The sequence below is a fragment of the Acanthochromis polyacanthus genome, chromosome 16 (genome assembly GCF_021347895.1).
Source record: "Acanthochromis polyacanthus isolate Apoly-LR-REF ecotype Palm Island chromosome 16, KAUST_Apoly_ChrSc, whole genome shotgun sequence".
NCBI classification, from domain to species: Eukaryota; Metazoa; Chordata; class Actinopteri; family Pomacentridae; genus Acanthochromis; species Acanthochromis polyacanthus.
Genome location: NC_067128.1, coordinates 788076 through 814321, shown reverse-complemented (window position 1 = coordinate 814321; position 26246 = coordinate 788076). Strand labels below are relative to the sequence as shown.

General features: G+C 41.4%; 2 protein-coding genes across 2 annotated transcripts; one reads left to right on the top strand and one right to left on the bottom strand.

The window, feature by feature from the left end:
- Window positions 1-545: 545 nt before the first annotated feature.
- Window positions 546-17843, top strand: stmn4 (stathmin-like 4). The gene is made up of 6 exons (XM_051936616.1): window positions 546-687; window positions 11762-11822; window positions 12019-12114; window positions 12954-13159; window positions 14835-15026; window positions 16586-17843. Exons 2-6 carry the CDS (start codon window positions 11810-11812, stop codon window positions 16643-16645), a joined length of 567 nt encoding a protein of 188 aa, XP_051792576.1. The 5' UTR covers window positions 546-687; window positions 11762-11809; the 3' UTR covers window positions 16646-17843.
- Window positions 17844-19468: 1625 nt separating this feature from the next.
- il17a/f3 (interleukin 17a/f3) lies at window positions 19469-26024 on the bottom strand. Its single transcript, XM_022219596.2, has 4 exons — window positions 25794-26024; window positions 23759-23964; window positions 22164-22304; window positions 19469-20505 (listed from the first exon to the last, which is right to left on the bottom strand). Exons 1-4 carry the CDS (start codon window positions 25800-25802, stop codon window positions 20373-20375), a joined length of 489 nt encoding a protein of 162 aa, XP_022075288.1. The 5' UTR covers window positions 25803-26024; the 3' UTR covers window positions 19469-20372.
- Between the last annotated feature and the right edge of the window lie 222 nt (window positions 26025-26246).

The following is a 26246-nucleotide window of genomic DNA, read 5'->3' as shown; positions in this document are numbered from 1 at the left end:
AGAAAACACTGTTTAAACTTGTGGGGACCGAAATGAGGTCCCCACATGTGACATTGTTTTCGGATTTCCTACAGTTGTGGGGACATTTGGTCCCCACAATGTAGCAAAAGCTAAAACACACACACACACACACACACACATTTGTACTTCTTAGTGAGGACATCTATAGGCGTAATGCATTTCCTAGAGCCTTATCCTAACCTTAACCATCACAACTGATGGCCTAAACTTAATCCTTACCCTAACCCTAACCAAACCTCAATTCATACCTGTTCTCTAAAAACAAGTCTTCACCCTCAAACATGGCTGTTTCAAAGTGAGGACCGGCCAGAATGTCCTCACTTTGTAAAAATGTCCTCACTTTGATAGTTAAATGCAGAAAATGGTTCTCACCATGTAGCAAGTACAAGAACACACAGACACACACTGCGCCACCTCCACCACACACCCTGCAGTCCAACACAAAGAGCTCCCATCCCTCCCCCCTCAGCCTCCCTCTGCGCTCCCATTGGCTGGTCGTCTCGGATGCTGGCAGTGCCTCCGACCAATCGGGCGCCTCCCAGGTGATGTCATGGAGGCAGCCTCCGTGCTGTTGCTGATGCTGTTGCCCGGTGCCTGCATCCCAGCATCCAGACGGGGGAAACCGGCGGTCCATCAGCAGCTCAGAGCACCGGGACAGACGGGGGGGTGAGTCAGTCTGCAGCAGCCTCCACACATCTGCACACATCTGCATGCAGCCAGGCCTCTGTGTTCTCAGGTGTTCTGCAGGTCTGGGTCCTACCTGTGTGGTTCTGGTGGTGGTGGGTGTAGCAGGGTAGGGGGGGGATGGCAGCCAGGACGCGGTGGCTGCTGCTGATTGGTGAAGCCAGAGAGGACTCTGTGTCCCCACAAACCTGCTGGAGGGAAACCAGCCATCTATTATTGATCCTCCGTATGGGCAGATGAAGCTTTGTTTTACCCTGACAGAGAGGAGATGTGAGGAGGAGGAGGGTGAAGATGAGGGAGATTAGAGGGTTTATGTGCTGAAGAGGTGTGTTCATTTACGACGAAAGGAGAAGCAGAGTAACGGATGATGCAGGGCAGAAAATTGTGATTAAAAACGGTGAAAAGTTCAGTTTGTCTCACATGTTTGTCTTGGTGAGAGGTTTCTTTCGTGTCGTAATAATTTCACATTTAGCTGTTGACATTCAGGGTCATTAATGTGTTTCTAACTGCAGCTATGAGGCAGAAAAAAGCAATCTCTGTAAAATCCGTCCACGCAAATGATTTGAAATGTTTCATAAGATGCCACAGTTGTGTTTCACGTGTAATATTTTCATAAATGTTGGTTTTATAATATGTCAGATGTGGAAACTTTCAGGTAAAGTTGGAAAATGCTGCTTCTCCTGCAAGAAATCCTTAATCTTGATGCCCACCAGCGTGCACTGGGTGTGTGATAAAGTCGTAATGGAAAATTATCTTTCATGCATAAATATGAAAATATCCATCAGCAGTGCATCCAATACTAGCAGAGATCAGGGTACGAGAAGAGCAGAAAATCATGATTAAAAGTTTTGTTTGTCTTGGTGAGAAGTTTCTTTTGTTTTCGTAATAATTTCACGTTTAGCTGTTGGAGGTAGAGAGTCATTAATGTGTTTCTACCTGCAGCTATGAGGCAGAAAAAAAACTGTAAACCACCCAGATTAATGTTTCATTAAACACTACAGTCTGTTTCATATTTTCATAATGTTGGTGTTCTAATACGTTGGATGTGGAAACTTTGGGGTTAAGCTGGACCATGCTGCTTCTCCTGAAAGAAATCTTTATTGCTAACACTCACACACATGCAAACATAATAAAAATGTTCATATTCCTCACATGCTTAAAACATGAAAGCATAGATCTGCAGTGGACCGAATACTAGCAGAGATAAGAATGAAAGAATAAACTTTGTGTAAACTGAAGGTTCATCCAGGACATGAAGCTCTGTGCCGGAGGAAAAGCTAAAATCCACCACCAGATTAAAGTTCTATTTCTGGTTCTTTGAGACTTTTCTGGTCCTTTAAGAACATGTATGTCTGGAATATGAAGCCTCCAGCTCTTCGTCTCGTTATGGGTGTTCGTTAACGGGGAAATCTTGTGCTCACTGACATGCACATGAATCATAGCCACATGCAGTTATTCTAGCTGCACAAATAAATAATCCCAGTAAAATACGTTTTTAATAAGTTTCACAGCAGCATTGTGTAGAACAGTGGTTCCCAAAGTGGGGGTCCCGACCCCCCGGGGGGTCGCGGTACCCCTCCGTGGGGGTCGCGAGATGATTTCCAGAACAGCAAAAGAAAAAAAAAAGAAAAAAATTTTTCGAGAGGGCCTTTAAATTTTTATTTTATATATTTTTTGTTGCTGAAATATCTGTTTAAAATAGTTAAATAACTATATGAAAAAAAAAGTTTTTTTTTTTGTTATTATTATTTTAACATTACGTCAATTACAAATGAAGTTTACGTCTATGACGCAGCATACGTGCCCTTCGTTTTAATCTTAATGCTAGAGCTAGCTTTCTGAAGTTGCGATTAAGACCTTTATCAAAATGAAACGGTGGCTAATATCCACAACTCAAAAACAGAGTGAAGTTGAAAAGCCAGATTTGCAAGCGGCAAGGCCTGATGACAGAGCAGGAAGCACCGTGGGAACACCAGAGAAGTCTGCGGAGGACTGCGACACAGAACCGCCAGAGCATCGCCCGGCAGCGGCTAAGGTGGGAGCCCGCCAAGCCCACAAATCGGACACTTCTTCATCCAAATCAAGAAAATACAGGGATGAATTTATTAAGTATGGATTCGTGTGTCACGTTGTAAATGGTATACAACACCCACAGTGTGTAGTGTGCTCGGAGGTCCTTGCTCACGAGAGCCTTAAACCGGTGAAAATGTTGAGACACCTGACGACTAAACATCCTTCACTTGTGTCAAAACCAGCAGAGTTTTTTCGCCGAAAGGAGGGAGAACTAAGAGGGCAAAAGAGGGTCCTAACTAAACAAACTACAATCCCTGCCAAAGCTCAGAGGGCTTCATATGAAGTGGCATATTTAATTGCTCAAGCAAAAAAGCCTCACACAATTGGAGAAAGTTTGATCAAACCCGCCGCGGTGGCGATGAGTCGAGTCATGCACGGGGATAAAGCCGCCGCTGAGCTGACACAAGTCCCGCTGTCAGATGGGACAGTATCCCGCCGCATCAGTGAGATGGCACAGGACATCAAGACTCAGCTCATTGATGCAGTGAAAGAAGGAAAGTATACTTTACAACTGGACGAGTCAACTGACGTTTCGCATTGTGCCCAGCTTCTTGTTTTTGTGAGATACGTTTTTAAAGAGAAGCTTAATGAAGAAATGCTCTTTTGCACGCCGCTGGAAGGAGCGTGTACAGGCGAGGACATTTTTAACAAACTGGACAGCAAGCTAAAAGAAGAAGGTATGTCCTGGAGTGAGTGCTTATCAGTGTGCACAGATGGAGCAGGGGCAATGCTGGGGAAAAAGAAGGGGTTGAGAGCACGAGTCCAGCAAGTTGCCCCTCACGTCTGCTTTACCCACTGCATTATACACAGAGAAGCCCTTGCATGTAAATCACTGAGTGCAGAGTTAAAGCACGTCCTTGACACAGCAGTGAAAATCGTGAATTATATAAAATCACGTCCGCTTAACACCAGACTGTTTGCAACCCTCTGTAACGAAATGGGAGCGGAGCACCAAGGCCTCCTGTTGCACACAGAGGTGAGATGGCTTTCCCGGGGAAATGTACTGAGCCGCTTGTGTGAGCTGAGGGAAGAGGTGCGCATCTTCCTCGCCGACCAAAGATCACCTCTCGCAGAACACCTCTCTGATCCTGACTGGGTAGCAAGGCTGGTGTATTTATCATCTGTTTTTGGCAAACTGAATGGGTTGAATATGTCACTGCAAGGTGAAAACACAAGCATTTTGACCCTCAATGACAAAGTGCAAGCATTTGTGCGTAAACTGGAGCGCTGGAGAGAGCGCGCTGAAGCTGGACATATGGACATGTTTACTGAGCTGGATGATTTTATTGAAGAAAATGCTTTGAGTGTGAACATTGTAAGGGCGTCTGTAGCGGATCACCTTCAGTCTCTTGTGGATCATTTTAGAAAGTATTTCCCAGAAGAAACTGCTCCTGAAAGGCATGATTGGATCCGATCCCCGTTCACTGCAAAAACAAATCATTTGACATCTGACTTTGAGGATGCGCTGATTGAACTTTCATCTGACCGAACCCTGAGAGCGCTTTTTGATGCCAAGAGCCTGGATGAGTTTTGGATTTCGGTGAGGAAGGAGTACCCGCAGCTGTCTGCAGCAGCATTGAACACACTGATGCCATTTGGCTCTACGTACTTATGCGAAAAAACTTTCTCTGCACTGACTTACATCAAGAACAAGCACAGATCTCGACTTAATGTGGAGGACGATCTCCGAATTGCCGTCTCCAAAATCAAACCGAGACTGGATCTTCTTTGCTCAGTGCATATTGCCCACCCATCGCATTAGGTGAGTTCTTCAAACACGCAGTAATTGTTGTGCAGCACTGCTCATAACTTTGAATAATCCGTCGCACTGCTGTGCTGTTTTAGACTGACAAATGTTTACCCGTAACACTGCTAATCCACATTTAACAGTTTCTTTTTTACTTTTGGACATGTGGGGGAAAGGGGGGGTCGCGGGTCTCCTATGATCCTATTTTGGGGGTCGCGGCCTGAAAAGATTGGGAACCCCTGGTGTAGAACTTCTGCCTTTACATGATCCAGTCAGCTCAACCTTGATGTTCCATATTTTAAATCATTGCACGCAGCATTCAGTTTGTCTGATTCATGTTTAGAACTTCTTTTGTCTCAGTGAGCTCACACACAACAGCACAACTGAAAAAAGGAATCATTTCTTGGGTTTTCGACTTTGATGAGAAACAGAATCTACTTTCAGAGGAATGTCGGGTGAAGTCGTGCTGGATTTCAGGCCTGGGGCGAGGCCACAGTTCTGTGTTTTAAATATGAAGCATGGTTAGCTTAGCTTAATACAAAGTCTGGAAACAGCTAGCTTAGCGTAGCGCCGTCCACTGGTGACAAAAATCTAACTGCTTAAAAACATCAAATATACAAGTATTTTGTACAAAATGAGGTCTAAGACAGATTTTTTTACACTTAATCAGTAATGATTCAGCAGTAGATGGTTGCTAGGCAGTTTCCCGCTGTTTCCTGCTGCTCTGCTAAGCTAAGCTAACTGTGGCTTCATCTTTAGCATGAAGACATGAATCTCAAGGAAACAGATGAGCAAATATATCTGAAAATTTAGGATTAGAAATCTAAAAAGTGACCAAATAGACAGAAGGAAGAAAATTACAACAATAATTATAATAATGATAATAATAATAGTGTTATTTATGTAGCGACTTAGGACAACAAAGTTAAAAAGTCATTTACAATAAAAAAACCTCAGTGTCAAATTGGTCAGACGTTGAAAACAAATTCAAACAAATAAGATCTTTAGAATACAGTATAAGAAGATAAAGTAGCTAAATGAAATCAGAAGACTTTCTTCTTATTAATGCAGTATTTATAAAGCACATGATTATGACTAGCATGGTGAAAGTATCAGGGTTAAGAGCCTACAGCAGGATTATTGGATGATTTTAACTGACGACTTCACATATTTGGGATAAAAACCTGCAAATCTACACTATAATGGCTATAATCCATATCAAAGCTGAAATCCTGCAGTGTTCATAATTAAAAGAACAACTGAGCTAACATAATAAAGCTGAGAGCCAGCAGTGTTATTAATTACAGAACTTGGCCTATTATGGCCCCACAGCGCTGGTAGTTATGCAGATTAATCTGATTAATGTAGTCATTTAGTAAACTTTTTATTATGCCATCATGCAGACTCCTGCAGTACGTTTTACCTGGTGTGAAAATGTTGATCTAACAGTAAAATCAGCTCCAGCAGATGAAGGACGGTGAATGAAGATCATAAAATAGTAGAATGAAGAACGTTTCTGTGATTTCACTGTCAGCAGAATTTCCCATCAAGACAAACTCCAAATGTTCCCCCCCGCCGTGTACAGAGACCTTTACAGGCTGTTCTCTCTCTGTGGCCTTTTTGTTTTACTCAACAAGAACCTGAGCAGCTCTCAGTGCTGCAGGAAGCATTGATCTGCTGCTGGGTGGTTTCATTAGATGGAGAGCAGCCCAGTGTGTGTGTGTGTGTGTGTGTTTACTGCCTGATTAGCGTGTGTGTGTGTGTGTGTGTGTGTGTGTTTACTGCCTGATTAGCGTGTGTGTGTGTGTGTGTGTGTGTGTGTTTACTGCCTGATTAGCGTGTGTGTGTGTGTGTGTGTGTGTGTGTGTGTGTGTGTGTGTGTGTGTGTGTGTGTGTGTGTGTGTGTGTGTGTGTGTGTGTTTACTGCCTGATTAGCGTGTGTGTGTGTGTGTGTGTGTGTGTGTGTACTTGTTTCTGCTATACCGGTGGGGACTTTGACCTGACTATTTACTATAAAGGTGGGGACTTGTCTTACGGTGGGGACCTAAAATGAGGTCCCCACGGGTGGCAACACCGTTTTCTTGGCCATATTGTTGTTAATAAAAAATGTGAAAGTGCAAAAACGTTTGTTTAGGGTTAGGCATTGATTTGGTGATGGTTAGGGTTAGGGTTAGGGTTAGGAGTTAGATATGAATGGGAGTCAATGGTAAGTCCCCACCGGTATAGAAAAACAAACATGTGTGTGTGTGTGTGTGTGTTTGTGTGTGTGTGTCTGTGTGTGTCTGTTTACTGCCTGATTAGCGTGTGTGTGTGTGTGTGTGTGTGTGTGTTTACTGCCTGATTAGCGTGTGTGTGTGTGTGTGTGTGTGTGTGTTTACTGCCTGATTAGCATGTGTGTGTGTGTGTGTGTGTGTGTGTGTGTGTGTGTGTGTGTGTGTGTGTGTTTACTGCCTGATTAGCGTGTGTGTGTGTGTGTGTGTGTGTGTGTGTACTTGTTTCTGCTATACCGGTGGGGACTTTGACCTGACTATTTACTATAAAGGTGGGGACTTGTCTTACGGTGGGGACCTAAAATGAGGTCCCCACGGGTGGCAACACCGTTTTCTTGGCCATATTGTTGTTAATAAAAAATGTGAAAGTGCAAAAACGTTTGTTTAGGGTTAGGCATTGATTTGGTGATGGTTAGGGTTAGGGTTAGGGTTAGGAGTTAGATATGAATGGGAGTCAATGGTAAGTCCCCACCGGTATAGAAAAACAAACATGTGTGCGTGTGTGTGTGTGTGTGTGTGTGTGTGTGTGTGTTTACTGCCTGATTAGCGTGTGTGTGTGTGTGTGTGTACTGCCTGATTAGTGTGTGTGTGTGTGTGTGCGTGTGCGTGTGCGTGTGCGTGTGTGTGTGTGTGTGTGTGTGTGTGTGTGTGTGTTTACTGCCTGATTAGCGTGTGTGTGTGTGTGTGTGTGTGTGTGTGTGTGTGTGTGTGTGTGTGTGTGTGTGTGTGTGTGTGTGTTCATCCCACAGGGATCACGTCGGGGTGGTCAGGTGAGCTGCAGCTCTGCAGCATAATGACAAACAGGTCTCATAGACAGACAGACAGACAGATAGATGTCCTTATTAACCCTTCTTCTCATGAACCTGCAGTAATTGCTGTTAGCTCGGTTCAGACACCTCCAGTTCCTCTAAATCTCATCGAGTAGAAACAGAAAAATCTCTATTTTCCAGCAGCTTTCTGTCAGGGCGTCTGCCTACCAGCGTTTCCAGCTATGAGCTTTTATTGTTCCAGACAGCAGCAGGATTACACTGCAAAGGAACAGACTTAGCTTAGCATAAGGACTAGGAGTAAGAAGCTGAACCTGTAAAGCTCAGCAACAAACGGTAAATGTTCTCTCCGGTGCTTTTCTACGACATGGTGTTGCTGCTGAAAGAAAAATGGAGTTTAAGTTTATTGTTCTAACAAGACATTTTCACAATATTACGATGTACAAACTTGTAAAGTTCTAACAGTAAACTCATCTTGGTATGACAGGACACTGATTGGTTTAATGTGAAATGTTTCATATAATAACTTGTGTTTAAACGAGGAAACGCAGTCCTGAGAGCGGATATACTGAAGAACACGGTTCATCCACTCAATCTGATTACGTTTTATTTCCTGCTTGGATTAAGACGTGATGAGATTCTGCTGGAACTGAAGACAGGAGTCTGTGTGCATTAAACTGCATTTTAAAATGCAATTTAGGAAACGAAAACTGAGTCTGAGCCTCTTAGAATACACTGTAAAAAACTATTCTGTAAAAAAACCTCCGAAAAGGTTCCGGTGATCGGAATAAAACCCTAAAATCAGTCACATATCTATAAAATTTGTATATTTTTTTGATGATTTAAATACAGTAAAATGGTTTCATTTAATGATCACACATAAATTATTAGTTTTAGTTTGTGTTTTACAGCGCAGCATCATTTATCAGTTATCTTCCTGAAATATCATCCATTGAGCTCAATAACAGCAGAAACATTAAGAGCAACTCTATTAAATGATGCAAATGAAGAGTTTTTATCAATCTCTGCATTTTTGGCATCATTAAATATACGTTTTTGAATCGTTCAGCAGTTTGCATCAGGATTTCTTTGACTCGAGCAGAAACCTCCCATTCCAGATGTTTGATTCAATTATGGAAACCACTGTGGTGGAAAACGGCTCTAAGCAGCTGAAGAGTTTCTCCATCGTCCACCGTGGACCTGATTCTGCTGCGTGTCCACATGGTCAGAGCTTCTGTATGTAAACGGTTTCCAGAATTAAAGCAGACCTAATTAATGTGAGCAGCAGACCAAGGAAATGTCAACAGGCTGGACTTTTATCTCCTGGATTCTCATGAGGTGAAAAACTCTACAATTAGGGAACAAAAAGCAGAGTTCAAGCAGAAGATAACGTCTAAATCCCCAATAATCCACGTATTAAACCCTAAAACATGCAGTAGTGTGTAAATGTTCTTGTCCTGAGACCAAATCTAAAAAAAAAAAAAGGAGAAAAGAATGTTTGTAACATTTTAAAATACAAAATAATTCTGGAGTTCCCCTAAAATCCCATTTTTCTCTCGTCCACCCCCTGATGACCAAACTGGATCTCTAATAAAACAGTTAGAATTTAATTTAAATCTCATTTTTTTGGTTTTATTTTTTCATTCATGTCTCTAACTGTGGGAACATTTTTTTAATCAACATAATATTTTAAATAATTATTATTCATGGAACGTGTCCAACAACATGTTAGCACAACCTGTAGATGACGTCTTGTTTCTGTCGTTTTCTGCCTTGTTTCTGTCGTTTTCTGCCTTGTTTTATCGTTTCCATCCTCCAACAGTGTTCCTACAGAATGTGTAGATCAAAGCTATGTCCTCTCTTCTATTTTCCATCTTTTCATCCATTGTCAGCCTTGATTGAATGTCTCTCTCTACCTCATATTATCAGGATCAGACTCATTCTTTGGACTGTTTTCCATCAGTGGTCAGCAGTAACAGCTAGCTAAATATCTAGCTTCTACTGCTGAGAGAAAGCTAACATTAGCATGGATTAGAGTAGGGTTAGCAACAACACAGAAACATGGAATAAAGATGAGACAATCAGTACCTATTATTGATCAATATTTAGCAGAAACCTGGAAGAGAGACGGCTCATTTTTATGTGCTCCTGTTCTGGAATGATCCTTGTATGATGGAGGGGGATATCTATTTATCTGGTATCGATGCTGTGAGCCTCGGCCATTGAGGGAAATCATTGCTGCTCATTATCCAGGTTTGTCCGCTTGGTTTGAAGGTTTCAAAGGCTAGAAAGCCTCTCAGACAGATTGGTAACGAGCTTCAGATGTCCATCAGTTCAGCGCTGCTGAGACCATGTGACAGACAGACGGTGATGGAGTCTGCTGCAGGATTCTGCCGTTTCTCTGCCTCCACTTCATCTCCCTCAGATCAAAACACAACAGAATTACTGCTGATCTGTGTTTTCTTTCCTTCAAGTTGTCAGTGAGTGTCATTTGTAAGGAACAACAGCTGACTTCAGAGACGTATGGACATCCTGCAGCAGTCAGAGGTTTGGAGCAGCAGGTGGAGGAGCTGTCCTGTTTTTTATTCTATCAGAGGTTTACAGCTGCTGCTCCTGGCTGTGATTCACTGCGGCACAAAATAAGAAAAATCCCCTTTACCCCCAAACCTGTGTTTTTCTCGCGGTTGTTTCAGTCTTCAGTGTTTCAGGAGTGTGAGGCAGGATGTGAAGCAGGTTTCTGGTTTGGTCGCCTCTAATGGTGACTTTAGTAGCTTCATGTCTGTCAGTAGGTTCATTTCCATTCAGCTGAACAAGCAGAACCGACTGACATATTTATTCTATTTCCTGGTTCTTATTCCATCTCATTTACCTCCTATATTCTATACATCTGGCCTCCTTTGTCAGTTTTAATATTGTTTTGTTCTATAGTTACATTTGACTTTATTATTTAATGTTGATATTTTATTTCTTCTTGCTTATTGTCCAGTGGAAGCCATTTATATTTTCATCATGCCATGTATGAATTTAATAAAACCATTATTTTCTACTTCATTCTCAGATATCTCCACCGTTCTCTCCCCGCTGGTATCTTTGGTCACAGTGTGTAGTGGCCTTAAGGAGTCGCTCTCAGAATTTTAAAGCTCTAAATTTGTTAAAATGTCCCCTTGAAGGAGTGAATTTTACTCATATTTGAAGAAGACACTGATGTTAAAATGCTGCTGTCTGTGTGTGATCAGGCAGTGGTCACATTTACAGCAAGAAGCTTCCGGTTTGGACCTGCTGGTGGCCTGAAGCCTTCATGTTGGGCGCTGTGGTGTTTTTTCCTTGTTGGTTGGCTGTGAGTGTTCTAGTTCAGTATCTCTTTATGTTATCTCTACCATGTACCGCCCCCTGGTGACCCTCTGTGGGACAGCAGGAGTAGCGGATTGATTGGATGGATACTTTAATCATTGGTTTTGGTCAGAATTACCCTCATTTTTAGTGCATATGTGTCGTTTTCCCACATGGGTAGATCGGTAAAACAAACCTACCGTACATGGAGCCTGGTCTAACTCCACCTCACCGTACACTACTGCTCTGTTAGAACCTCTTGTCATCACATTTTCACATGCTTTGTATCCTTAAGCATCATTTTCAGCGTCTAATGTAGTCTAACAGACTCATAAACCTAAAGTAGACGTCATGAGACTGTTATCTGGTGTCGTCCCTGTTGTCTCCGTCGCTGGAGGTTCGTCCTTTTAAACATGGGGGGGTGTTTTAACCCCAACATGATCTTCTCTTAAACTTAATCAAGTCTAGTCAGGTTTTTGTGCCTAAACTTAACCAAACAGGAGGAGAAAATGAGGCCTAAGTCATAAATTCTACCAAAACAAAAGAATAAGTGAGGGTCTGATGAGGTTTGGTGAATGTTGGGGCGTGATAAAAGCCCCTGCACATCATCACACACTGACACCAGAGGACTCAGCAGCTTTTACAAAACTGCATTTATTTTGCCGCATTGGTTCCTGCTGTCCTTGGTGGTGACTGTGATGGTCAAAGCAGCAGCTTCAGCAGCAGCTCGTGTGCAGACGGTCCACTGAGAGGCATGCATCAGAGCGCTGCGCTCTGATTGGTGGAGCTGGACCTGGTTAGAGGTGATGGAGTGTCTCCTCTGATTCATTATGTGACCTTTGAAGCCTTCGTCTTTGTGTCTCTGGCAGTGAGACGGATCTTCGGCATCCCTGGAGAGCAGCAGACGCAGTGAGAAGATGACTCTGGCAGGTAAATGCAGTCGCAGCAGAAACACGCTCACCTCGCAGCGCTGCGTTACTGCAAGCTGCACCACATTTACTGCCTGTTTACTGCATCCTGTCTTTACAATGACTGCTATTATAAGGTGGTGCAGGAGGAGAGTTACAGCACTGCTCCCTGAATGTTCATGGTTCACTTTGAGTCAACTAAATGTTTGTGTCCTCAGCCTATAAAGAGAAGGTCAAAGAGCTCCCCCTGGTGTCTCTGTTCTGCTCCTGCCTGAACCCACAGACTGCAGAAAAACCCACGTACAAGGCAGAAGGTAAGAGACACTCAGCAACATTAACGACAATACAGAGGATGGTGATGGTCAGTATGTAACTGAGGGAGTCCATGGGATATATCTATATACATTTTTATTAAAAGTAAAAAAAACTTATGTATTTCTGTTCATCATGATCATGTCTTCACAGATTCCATGATTATATCTTATAGAAACAATCCCTTATAATAAAAAATGACTGGATATCACTACAATGTTACAGAAAGTACCACAGTATTCACCTGTCCAGAATGACTTGAAAATGAACCATAATTACAGAAAATTAGTCCAGAATGACATGAAATTTGTCCTAAATGACACAAAAATTATCCCAAAGACCCAAAATTGATCCAAAATGACAAGAAAAGATCCAAGCTGACATAAAACTTGTTGAAAACGACAAGAAAACTGTCCAAAATGTCTAAAAATCTGTCCAAAATGACTTGAAAATGATCCATAATTACAGAACAGCATTAATTTAGGGTGTTTTTAATCTCTGTTTTAACACGTGTGTGTTTATTTGTTATCTTTCTTCCTGCTGGGGCCCTTTTAGCAGGTCATCATCATAAATGAGAAATTATTCTCAACTTTTTTACCAGCTTACCTGGTAAAATAAAGACTAACAAAAAATAGTCAAGAATGACATCCTATAATATGATGATATGTCTTTACAGGATAATTACCTGTCTTATTGAGTCATTTTGTGTTTTTCTGTGGTCACTTTGTGCCCTGACTATTTACGGACCCCAATCATTCTGGGTGCTGTAGGACTCAGATAAACTAAATGTGAGGATTACAGGTTGAGCAGATGACTAACCAGGACTGGATCCAACCCTCAGATGCGGTGGACCTGGGCTGGTGCGTCATCAAAGACGTGGAGGTGATCGAGCTGAACAAGCGAGCGTCAGGCCAGGCCTTCGAGGTCATCCTGAAGCCTCCGTCCTTTGACGGCGTGCCAGAACTCAACACCTCCATGCCCCAGCGCCGCGACCCGTCCCTGGAGGAGATCCAGAAGAAGCTGGAGGCGGCCGAGGAGAGGCGAAAGGTGAGGGGGGGGGGGGGGGGGGGGTTAAGATCCTCACATCCAGCAGAAACCCAAACCCAGAGCTGTAACCCAACAACCCTCAGCTGTTTGTAGTTCATTCACATGCTGTCAAACGCTCTTTGTCTGATGTGTGATTTATCAGCCCGACAGAAAAAAAGGTGGAAACGGATGAAAGTGGAGCAGGAGGGAGGGTTGGAGGGGAAGGAAGGGAGGAAAGGTGGGAGATGAAAAGAGGGACATGAAAGTAGAAGGACGGTCAGACGAGGACAAAGACTCTGATTCATCAAGCAGAGAGGAGGAAGTACAGCAGAGTTTGACCTCAGATCTGGTGGTAAACAAAACAGGAACCAAACATGTGTCTCAGTGATGTACAGTAATTATCATTCAAATGAAATAGACAAAACAGACAAGTCAAACTAGGTTTCCTTCAGGTTTGTGTGTCTAATTTAAAATATTGTATCAGAAAAAGTCAACAGAAAATAACAGCAAAATTGGAAAAGAAACTTCTTCCGTTTTTAGAACGTTTCTGTTCTCAACTGACTTTGACTTTTCAGGAGTTAATCTGCTTCACTGGAGAGAAAACACTTATTAAATAAGTTCTGTTTAACTCACATCACTGATGGACTCTTTGACTCCTGACTGCTGAACATCAAAATGTTTGTCTTCCTACTTTCAAACCGACCGTGTAGAAACCGTTTGACGTGTTCATTTTAAACCAACGTTTAAAAACCACTGAAGTATTTTGATTTATTTTTGTTTTTCATTTGGCTTTTTGTTCTTTAATTTTAAGCCAAATTTGAAAAACTTTATCACCGTTCTATCGTCAAAATGAAACAGAATCTTTGTTTCATTTATGGAGTTTTTGTTTTGCTTTGAGCTTAAAATCACAGAACAATAAAGTCACATGACTTCTGTTTCCAAATAAAAAAGCAAAAAAAGATTGTTTTTTGATTCTTACACCAGAAAAAAAATCATGAAAATCTAAATTTTGGTTTTAAGAAAACAAAGAAAAAAAAGACATTTTTGTTTCTGAAATGTGAATGAATTCCAGATGATCTGATAATAACCAGAGCTGAGTTTAACTGAGACGGTCTCTGATTGTGACACCAGAAACTGTTTTTCAGTTTGGGGGTTTCTTTCTTTCCTTATTTCTTTTGGAATTCAGACCATTTCGAGCTGACAGGAATGAATAAATAAAGAATCTTAGAATAGAATTTGTTGCCAGTATACACACAGAAAAATGCCAGACAGATAAAGTTTAGTTTGCTTCTTTTGGATTTTTTAGTAGTTGGTTTATTTTCCATCTTCTTCTGCTCTTTTTATTCCATCCATGTGTAGAAGAAGTCTCTATCGCCACCTTCTGACGACACAACGCAGCCTCAGTTATCCATTTTAAACACGCCTAATTCACATTTTCAGTTTTTCTGTGTGACATTCTAAAAATCCTCTTCAAATGTACTCGACTGTATGGAAACAGCTAAAAACAGCAGAGGAAGACTCATCATTTTACCGTCTGTTTTTCTACCATCTTTTGATATTTACAGCACATTTTCTGTGGTCTGACAGTTTTCTGTTTCCTGTCAGGATTAGAGAAGATTCAGTCTGCAGGTCAGAGCAGGTAAAGATTAAAATAAAAACCTCCTGCTGAGCTTTAAAGTCCTCTATCGCCCTCTAGTGTCAGGAGGCCGAGCTGCTGAAGCACCTGGCTGAGAAGAGGGAACATGAACGCGAGGTGATCCAGAAGGCGTTTGAGGAGAACAACAACTTCATCAAGAACGCCAAGGAGAAGCTGGAGCAGAAGATGGAGGCCAACAAGGAGAACAGGGAGGCTCTGCTGGCAGCCATGCTGGAGAGGCTTCAGGAGAAGGTAACGCCCAGTTTCTGCTTCATAACGCCCAGTTTCTGCTTCGTAATGCCCAGTTTCTGCTTCGTAACGCCCAGTTTCTGCTTCATAACGCCCAGTTTCTGCTTCGTAACGCCCAGTTTCTGCTTCGTAACGCCCAGTTTCTGCTTCGTAACGCCCAGTTTCTGCTTCATAACGCCCAGTTTCTGCTTCGTAACGCCCAGTTTCTGCTTCATAACGCCCAGTTTCTGCTTCATAACGCCCAGTTTCTGCTTCATAACGCCCAGTTTGTTTCATAACGCCCAGTTTCTGCTTCGTAACACCCAGTTTCTGCTTCGTAACGCCCAGTTTCTGCTTCGTAACACCCAGTTTCTGCTTCATAACGCCCAGTTTGTTTCATAACGCCCAGTTTGTTTCATAACGCCCAGTTTGTTTCATAACGCCCAGTTTGTTTCATAACGCCCAGTTTCTGCTTCGTAACACCCAGTTTCTGCTTCGTAACGCCCAGTTTCTGCTTCGTAACGCCCAGTTTGTTTCATAACGCCCAGTTTCTGCTTCGTAACGCCCAGTTTGTTTCATAACGCCCAGTTTCTGCTTCGTAACGCCCAGTTTCTGCTTCGTAACGCCCAGTTTGTTTCATAACGCCCAGTTTGTTTCATAACGCCCAGTTTCTGCTTAGTAACGCCCAGTTTCTGCTTAGTAACGCCCAGTTTCTGCTTAGTAACGCCCAGTTTCTGCTTCGTAACGCCCAGTTTGTTTCATAACGCCCAGTTTGTTTCATAACGCCCAGTTTCTGCTTCGTAACACCCAGTTTCTGCTTCATAATGCCCAGTTTGTGCTTCATAACGCCCAGTTTGTGCTTCAAATTCCACCGTTATGTATTATGGAAACAATCACTTAAACTAAAAAACATTTTAATGGTCATTTTATGCATTTTCATGACTGTTTTCAGTCTTTTTGTGGTCATTTTGTTCATTTTTATGGCTGTTTTCAGTCTTTATGTGGTAATTTTCTGTCTTTTTGTGGCCATTTTGTGTGTCTCTGTGGTCATTTTGTTCATTTTTATGGCCATTTTCTGTCTTTTTGTGGCCATTTTGTGTGTCTCTGTGGTCATTTTGCAACCCTTTATCTGGACTTATGAGGGCAGACATGAAGGAAAGTCATCAAGCAGAGACAAATCAAGTTTTCCATCATTAGTTTTTTTACAGTGCGTCTTTATTGTGCCATAAAGTGCTGTTTCTTGTGTTCTACTTCTTTCCTCAGAGCGGTTGCTTGGTAACCTGCAGAGACACTTCAGGGAATATTCCAACATTTAATTGTTGTTTTTCCTGCTTTAGTCACATATTTACAGGCATATTTAACCAACAATGTTATATTGAGACCTAATATGTTCTTCAGAGCAAATGAAGCAGATTTTTCTTATCATAAATCATTCTATTTTAACATTGTTCACCAGTAATCATGAATATTAGATGATCAGTCCCATTTGCTGCTCAGATCTGTATGAACAGAACCGAGCCGTTCCCTCTGTCATTAATGCAGATGCATTCATGGATGCTGATGATCTGATGTTGGTTTTTCAGGACAAACACGCCGAAGAGGTGAGGAAGAACAAGGAGATGAAGGAGGAGGCCTGCCGGTAGACGAGTCACGCTGAAAGAGAAAAAAAACAGCGAGACCGGGGAGTTTTTGAGTCTGAAAAAAATAAATAAAAAGAATTCAAAACAGTGCAGAAAAGATTAAGACGGAACTCAGCAACAGCAACCCGAACACAAGGAAAAAAGGCGAGTTTTCGTATTTGATGTCTGCTGTGATGATTGTGAACAAGCTGTACAAAGTTCCAAACTCTTGATGTTGAAATGAGTCTTTTTTCTAAAGGGTGGGGGGGTCTGGGGCGACAGCAACACAAAAATCTGCAGGTTTTAACAGCAGTGATTGTTAGGTCAAAGATCAGAATAGAGCTCTCTGTTCCTGCGGTTTCGGTCGGACAGGAGGAAAGTAGAATTGCCTGCGTTGTATTTTAGCATCATTAGCTTAGCTGTGTTTCAGTCAGACACAGTTTCACTCCAGTTAGACTGAAACTAAAGAGCAGAGAGCTGTAATCTGACTAACTGTATGCTGTGCTTGAATTAAACCGCACACAGAGAGCCCTGTTCACACAACTCAAAACACAAACCCAGGAGGATTCTCATGTATCATACACAGAAAACACCACACAAGGATTCAGAATAAAAACTGGTTTAGCTCTCTTGCTAATTCGTCTGTCGGGACGCTAAGCTGAGCTCACTGAAGGCTTTATGAATACGAAACAAAGAAGCGCTCTTTCCTTTCTTTCTCTTCAGCTCTGGGGGAGTTGAAGGCAAACTAAAAAATAAGCTTAAAAAGTGAGGAAGTTGTGCTGTTCTGCCACCGTGGGGCTCTCTGTGAACCTTTATCTGTAGTGTAGTCGTAGATCAGTGACATGCTTTAGAGTCTCTTAGGTTTAGAGCACTGATTGCACTCTTCTTTCTTTAAGCACAACTCAAAGCACATACGCATCCGAGAAAGGACGGTGGAACATACAGAAAAACCAACAATAACACCACGAGCAGAGAGAAACAGCAGAAGTTCACAGTCTGGTTTCTGGAGAGGACTCTGAGCTCTGATTGTTCCGTGGAATTTAAACAGAACGATGACATGCGGTTGTTGAGTCACACCGACTTGAACGTCTAAAATGTTTGCACTGTAACGGGGAGTCGTAACGTGGGCTTTGTACTGCTGTGAGTGTGTGTCGCTGTATATCTTCCAGGATGGATTGATTGTATCTACTAGGCATGGTCAGTAAAAAACGCTTGAATGAAATCGTGTTTTGTTCTGGTTAATATAGTTTACACAGTTTTCTGATGGTCTAACTTCAGTCAAACACATCCAGTACATTCTCCTTTCTGACACCTCTTAGTTCACTTTTCTTTTTATTCCCACTGCTGAAGCCACAATAAAATGGATTTTCACACCCAGTAACAGTTATGTTTGCATTTAGAAACGATGAAAATTAAGTTTTAGTGTTCTTGTACTGCATGCTTTTTAATCAAACCCTCTTTACTCAGAGTGAAACAGTGAATCTTGGTCATTAGTATGCATGTAAACAAATGCTAAGCAGGTGAATCACCTGTGCTTAAAATCCAACAGCCTCATGAAGCTGCTTTTTCCATAGAAATGTGTTACGTCCCCCCCCCCCAGGTCTCACACAAACTAAATAAACTAAATTTATTCACGGGTTGAAACGAACAAAAACTGCACAAACAAACAGAAAACAGGGTGTGTGGTCTAAAAGGGGACAGGGTATGGTTAAATAATACTACCCCCCACTAAATCTACCAAAAGTGGGAGAAAAAAAAACAAAAACTGAAACCCCTCAAAAGAAAAAAACATTCCCAAAACAAAAAGAAAGACGTGCTGGGTTCATAAAGACGCTTCGGTTTGTGGAAAGAAGGCTGACTGATGGTGTCAAACCTTCCATGTCTCCTACCCACACCAACAGAACAGCTGTTAGACCCCTCCTTATATCCCGTCCAGCTGATTGGTAACGGCACACAGCTGAGCTCAGTCACACAGCTGCAGCAGATTGATCTGATCTCAGAGTCAGGCTGTGAACAAATGAACTTTGTGTTTCCCTAAATGATGCAGCGCTGTGCACATGTTCTGCTCTTGGGGTGTTTTAGGATGTTTAATCAGCCAGTTTTTGGCTATGTCTTCCACAGCAACAGAGGAGAAAGGAAATGACTTCCAGTGAGGGTCCCGTTTGTTCAAACAGAGACTCATTCCTGTCCTCAGCTGTCAGGCTCCTCCAGTCATTGGTTAAACCTGAAAATGATCCCTTCCTGCTTTAAAATGGTTTAGATGTAACTCTACTCTGTTGCTTCCTCTAGAAGGTGCAGATCTATAAAGTTTCTACTTTCCACTGATCTCTCCCCACTCGCTGCAGCTCCAGCACACCAGCTCACCTCTGATTCGGCTTAAACACTATAAAACTACGTACACAACAACACATTTTAATATTAGAATGATTTAGCCACACATGCTGAAGAAGAATACTGATTGACAGCTCAACCCTGCAGGCTGACAGGATTGGTTCTTTAGGTTTGTGATGTCAAAAACACTGATGGTGTCTTCCAGCATAAAAAAACACCATACGGACACATTAGTCCTGTAAAACCCAAATACAGAAAGACATTAGCAAAAAAATAATGTATATATGTACAGTATATATATCTGTAGTATTATTGTTGCATCCCTTCAGCAGAGTTTCCAAAACTTGGAGATTCAGTGCAAAGAAACATTAGAACTGCTCTTATGTTGGTTTTTCGTTTAATTTTCCACCTGTTTGTACATTTTGCAAAATAATATTCATGTGTACAATAAAATAAGAATGGGATTAATATGAAATGAAACATCAGACATAATATATAAAACACATGTATCCACAGAAAAAGTGTACACTATCATCTGAAAATATAGATAACCTGGTAAAGCTGCACACATGAGTTTAACTACTGTAGAAAACATCCAGGTTGTGTATTTTACATTTACATTAAAGCTGCACTAAACTGATTTTCACCACCAGGGGGCAGAAAGAAAGTCTTCCCTACTATCAGGGTATTCAGATACTAAGGGATAAGTTAAATAAAGACTAGATAGATGGATGGATGGATGGATGGATGGATGGATGGATGGATGATAGATGGATGGATGGATGGATGGATGGATGGATAGGTGGATGATAGATGGATTAACAGATGGATGGATGGATAGATGGATGGATGATAGATGGATGGATGGATGGATGGATAGATGGATGGATGGATGGATGGATGGATGGATAGATAAGGTCCTTGGTTTACGACGTCCACAACTTACGTCGTTAGACTGGAACTCGTTTATTGGAACCAGCTGGCTGATGAATACGTGGTCACATGGTGCAATCAGACGGCTTTGTTTCCATTTGCCTCCACATTGGATTATTCTATATTCACTAACTTCATCATGGCTCCCAGCATCAGTCAGACTCACGGTTTACATTTTCTTTGGTATTTTCCTACAGAGTTGTTTCACTGTGAGCTAACGACTGTTTGTGTTACTGTAGTTGTATAAACATGTAAACTGATTGATATCGTGATGCAGTAACAGATTAGTTTACATTTTAACCAGAGTTCTGACTGACGTCACACCGTAGGAACAGAACTCTGATGTAAGACGAGGACCTTAAGGACCTTTAGGAAATTAATATTAATATTGATGATTTAAATCAGTGATAAGTTAGAAAACCCTCAGTAGAAGTCTGATGTGGATAAAGCCCCCCTCATAGCGTGTTGTAGGAGTCATGTTGGCGTGTTACTGCTGCGGGACCACGCTGGGCCTCACACATGTGCAGCCCACCGGGATCATCTCCGTCCCCAGCTGCAGGTCGTACTTCTTCTTCTTCGCCTTCTTTCCTGCTTTGGTGGAGCGACTCGGCCTCGGGACTCTGCAGAGATGAAGTTATCGGGTTAGAAACGATCCCAGCATTATTACATCTCATTGAATCTGATTGCAGTGGAAGACGGGATGGACGGAGATGAAATAAAAAGCAATTAGCTGTGGTTATTCGATCAGCTTAATTCAGTTCTGTGGATTTCCGTTTGGTTTAATAGATGACTAACAGCTGCAGATGAAGCCTCTCTAACACCACTGCACAGTTAGCTTTGGTTGTCTTTATTCCCACTGCTGAGGCCACAATAAATGGATTTTCACACCCATTAACAGCTACGTTTACCCTGTAGAACTTCTGAAAATAAAGTTTTAGTGTTCGTGTACTGCATGCTTTCTATCATGAACCTCTTTCCACAGAGTGAAACTGGGAATATTTGTGGTTAGTGTGCATGTAAACAACAACCCAGTGATAAAAACAACAACCCAGATTGATGATAACAACGTCATGATGCTGCTTCTTCCATAGAAATGAACTTTATGTTTCCCTAAAATGACGCAGCACTGTGCACATGTTGTGTTCTTGGGGCGTTTGAGGATGTTTAAACGACAGGTTTTTGGCATTTTCTGCCTTTTTTCCACAGCTACAGAGGACAAAGGACACAGAAATGGCTTCCAGTGAAGATGCAGTTGGTTGAAACAGACTCCAGTTATCAGCTGCACCCGGATGTGTTTATTCTTATCACATAACTTCATAAACCGAATGTTTTATTGGTCCTGAAGCAGCGCCAGCAGCATAAAGACCTGAACTCAGTGATGAAAGCAGTGAGTCTTAATGTGAACCTCATGGAGTCAGACATTAAGAGATTCAGACCAAATCCATGGAGGAAGTTTGTTAAAGACCGTCTGCAGGTGTACGAAGAAGAACTGGTGCTTCTTTAAAAGCAACGTTTTTCTGTTTACTGCAGGTGATATGAAGCCAATAAATACAGACGACATCCACTTATACCGGCTAAAACTGTAGCACTGTCACGACTTCTAATGGAGTTACACTGAGGACTGTTTTTAATCCCATTTTCACATGCTCATTTATTTAATTGCTCCCTGGAGACAAATCAAGCTTTCTGAATCTGAATGAATTTTAATTCAACATGTCCCTGAAATGTTTATTTTTTGCTTTTGTTTTGTCTGGTTGTTTTGTTTTCATCCTTTTCTATCTTTAATGTTGCCCTTTGAGAATTTGGAGAAATGAAAAGTGCATTACAAATAAAAATCATTATTATTGCTGTTATTATTATTAAGATTGTGGAGAGGACTTGAAATCCTGAACTCAAGACAGAAAAAGAAAAAAACAACATAACTAGATAATTTTAGTAAATTACGTCAACTTAAATAGAGTTTAAATAAAACCAATTGGCTTTAAACTAAACACAATTTTAAGTTTAATATACTTAAATTAGTGTTTTACAAATACTGACATTAACATGTTTAAAAAAAATCTGAATTTATTAAAAAAGCTGTTAAATTGTATATTCTGATTTAAATCAGTGCATCTGTGCGTCTGATGGTGGGAGCAGATCAAACCTCTCTGCTCTCATTAAACTCCACTCTAACATCTATTTTAAGGAGAAAACTGGTTTCTAATTTACTGACATCCTCAGTGAGTTAACTGGACTTTTTAAATGAGGAGAAGGAGGTGCAGAGTGAAGCGCTGACCTGTAGAAGACCAGAGCCTGGTAGTAGATGGGTTTGGCCTCCAGAGCTGCATCTTCTCCACCCTGAAGGTTCAGACAGCCGGAGGTCAGACAGTGAGCCTGGGAGATCCGTCTGGGTAGACGAGACGCCACGAAGGAGTCTCTGGATGAAAGGGAAGAAGAAACTGGATTAATGGACTGAAAAGGTGAAGAACTGGAACCTGAATGAGCTGAAATGTTCAGTGAAGCTTCTTTCAGCAAAAATAAATCACTAAAACCAGATCAGTCTGACATTAGTTTCATCAGGTTATACGTGTATTTACTGCGTTCAGATTAAGTTTAAATGCTCAGACACGATGTGAAACGCTTTTTTAGCTCTTGGCACGTCTTCTACACTGTAAAAAATGTAAAGTTTTAAACAAACATTTAAAGGATTTACTGTTATGTTTAGAATGGAGATGATAATCAGTAAAGTATGAATTCATGTTACCCCTTTAAAACTCTGTTAAAACAGTGAATAATTTCCACATCTAAGAACTGTAATTTTAAAATGGTAATCTGATTACTTGTTTTTACAGATGGACATGTAAACACTGTAAAAAAAAACATAAACAACAACACAAAAGTTTAGAATTCCCTGTCTGATGCTGATCCTCTGAAAAATAAACAATAACAACAGTACTAATAAGAAGATGAGAAATACAGCATGTTCGTTACTTTCTTTGAACTGATGTCTGTTTTTTACTGACTCGGCTTTAGCTTCATGCTAACTCCAGAAAGCTGCTGCATGAATCTAAATCAGACCCCATTCCTCTGTTAGTTTGCTCTGGCTACCTGTCAGATTCTGCATTCATTTTAACATCCTCTTTATTACTGTTAAAGCGTTAAATGTTCACATGACATCCAGGTTCTTTTAGCCGTTTATGTCCCAGGATGTTCTCTCAGGGCAGTAAACGGGTTTCTGAACACAAACTGTGAAAAGTCAGAGTGAGATCAGACTGGTGACGTCTACAACGTCTTTAACGTCTCATCTTTACTTTCTCTTTCATCTCCAGCTCTTTATGAATGTGGCATTTACTGAATGATTGGGTTTCTTGAGCCCTTTCTTGTTTCTCGTCGGTCTTTGGCTTCCGGTCTCTCAGAGGACAGACTTTAGAATCCTTCTGGGTGGTTTAGGTGACCTCCTTTAACCGTCTGAACCATCCACAGGTCTGATCCCAGAACCAAACATGGAGAAGCAGCTTTCAGTTTTTATGCTCCACACATCTGGAGGAAACTTCCAGAAAGCTGCAGGTCAGGTTAAAGCCTCATTTGTTTCTTTACTGCTGAATAAAAACCGTCTTAATGCTCTGGAACTTTTAAAGTGATTTGATCTCTTTGTTTACCAGAAAATTTCATGCTGATTTTATTGCTTAAATTATATTTTATTTCTATGATTTTAATCTACCATTTAAATCATTTTTATTCATTTTCTTTGCCGTTGTGAAGCTCTTTGAAACCTGACGCTAACTGCTTTAAGATCTTTGCTTATTTTCCATGTACTTTTAAGCACTTGGCCACCTGCTATCCGTACGGTTAACTGTGTTTTATTCTGTTTGTAAATCAGACTTTCCTCACCTGTACGTCCACGGGGACAGCGACATGTTGGCGACGGAGGATCCAGGGCTGCTGGTGGACCTCCCCAGCACTGAGGGGTCCAGGAGCAGTCTGACAGTCTGACCCCTCAGTCCTCCTCCCTGATCCAACACCACCGACACCGCATGGCCTCTCCTGGTGGAGTGGATGAGAGACAGCAAACCCAGAAGCAGCAGAGCTCTGAAGACCTGCAGAAGAAACCAGCAGACAGAACAAGAAGCTTCTGAGACGTGGAGAACATGGAGCTCCTTTAGCTGCTTTATGAATTATCATGTGAATGTGTGACCTTATTATCTATATTTTGAATTATCAGAACATTTCAGATGTCTCTCATTTCCTTTTCTATTGATAAGAGTAGAGGATGAACCTCCACTGATGTTTCAACATGATCCCATCTGATCAAACTTAGATTAAAAATAGACTTAAAGATGAGTAAAGCAGCCCAGCTCACAAACAGCATGAAATAATTCATCATTAAGTGACTGCACCGCCTTATTATCTATTCCTGAAAACTGAATGACAAGAAAATCTCAGATATGTGTCACGTTCTTCAGCTGACATCTGGACACAGCATGAAGCTTCCATCCCTGCTCTGACTCTGCTGCTCATCAGTAAGAGGATAAGGAAAGCAGCAGCAGGACCTGAATCTGTCTCAGTGCGTTTTGAAATACAAAAAAATGTCACATATTGTTAGTTTTATGTTATTTGACCTTTACTTTCCAGGTAAAAAGATTTGAGAACCAGTTTGTATTTGCAAATATGAGCTGACTAAGAGCAGGAACTGAGAGACATGAAAGTACAAAAGTAAAGAACATGTGAGTGAAAAGTATGTCAGTGATGTATTTTACTGCTTTTTTACATCATGGCCGGGGACTACAGATGAAAACTGGCCTTCTGGATAATTCTGGCTTTTTTAACCATGTGTAGTCATGTGTTTATGAAACTGTATTGTCTCCTTTCAAATAAACGGAATTGAAACTGAAAAAAATGTGCATGAGGAGTAGAAAGTGTGTGAATACACAGCCGTGGATGAAAGTATTGGCACCCCTGGAATTTTTTCATGAAATTGCTCCATTTCTCTCAGAAATTGTTGCAGTTACAGTTAGATTTGCATACATGTGTGTGTGCAAAAAAGCAGAAGAAAAAAGCCAAAATTTACAGAATTCTGCATGAAACTCAAACTCATCGGCATCCTAAACTAAATGTTGGGTTGCCACCCTTTGGATGAAATAACTGAAACCAGTTGCTTCCTAGAACCATCAACAAGCTTCTTCCTCCTCTCAGATGGAACTGTGGACCACTAACTACAGCTAACTACTAACCATAACTCTTCTTCTACAAACTGCTCCAAGTCTGTCAGACCTGAAGGCTGCCAAAAGCTGCTGAAAGTTTGAGGGTTTCTGAGGAGTTCCTGTTTTTAGCTGCTGCAAAGACAAAGGAGTTCCAGCCAAAAAGGCTGAAAATAGTCCTCATGTCCTTCGCAGTATGTGTGATTGTAGTAGACAGAGTCAAAGGCCACATTAATACCTCATAAAACATGATCCCCTCCGATCAAACTTAAGTTCAAACTCATTTTTCTGATTCTTAATGAGAGGTGAGGATAAGAAGAGCGTCCATGAAGCTTCACCAGCAGCAGAACTGGATCAATTATTTAGTGAATGCATGCCCTTATTAATTGTTCTGAATTACTAGAAAATCTCACTGATCTCTCGTTTATTAATTGTAAGACTACAGTATGACATGTGGAGTCCAAACCTGCACTAACATTTCATGCATGTTTCATCCAATCAAACTGAAATCAAACCCTGTGATTCATTCCTCTGATTCTTAATGAGACTCACCAGCAGCATGACTCTAATAATTATTATGTGAATGAACGACTCTAACAAGCATTCAGTCATCATCACTTCTCAGTTTTATGACTACATTTGGAGTGAAATGCAGCACCATCCAGCCTAATCAGACTCACACTGATCTAATCTTCTGATGGTGAACGGTTAAAGACGGATAAACTCACCAGCATCATGTCCGTCTGCGCGCTCAGAGCGTACCCAGCCTATCTTCAGCTTCACTGAGAGCAGCTCCTCTGTTATGTCTACTCGTAGCTGTGTTTATATGCAGGCAGACTGTGTTGGTGTGGATTTCCGCTCTGACTGTCACAGATTTTTATGATACTCATGTTGATCTCTAAACAAGATAAAGTTTCACCCGTTCATCGTCACTATTTACATCTACAGGATCTCTGCCTGGATTGACTTATTTCACATCTTCTCACTGGGATAAGTTTGCCTCTTATGTAATATAATACTCTGCATGCAAAATATTTGAGAAGCCCCCTCTGAAACGAACTGCAGAAGCTTTTAGTTTGTCTTTAATGTTGGGAAACTGAGGCTGAGCAAAGGTGAGTTCTTCTCATTCGACCTCATTTTGAGGAAAACTTCACGAGCTCGTTAAAAGGTGTGAAACTTCT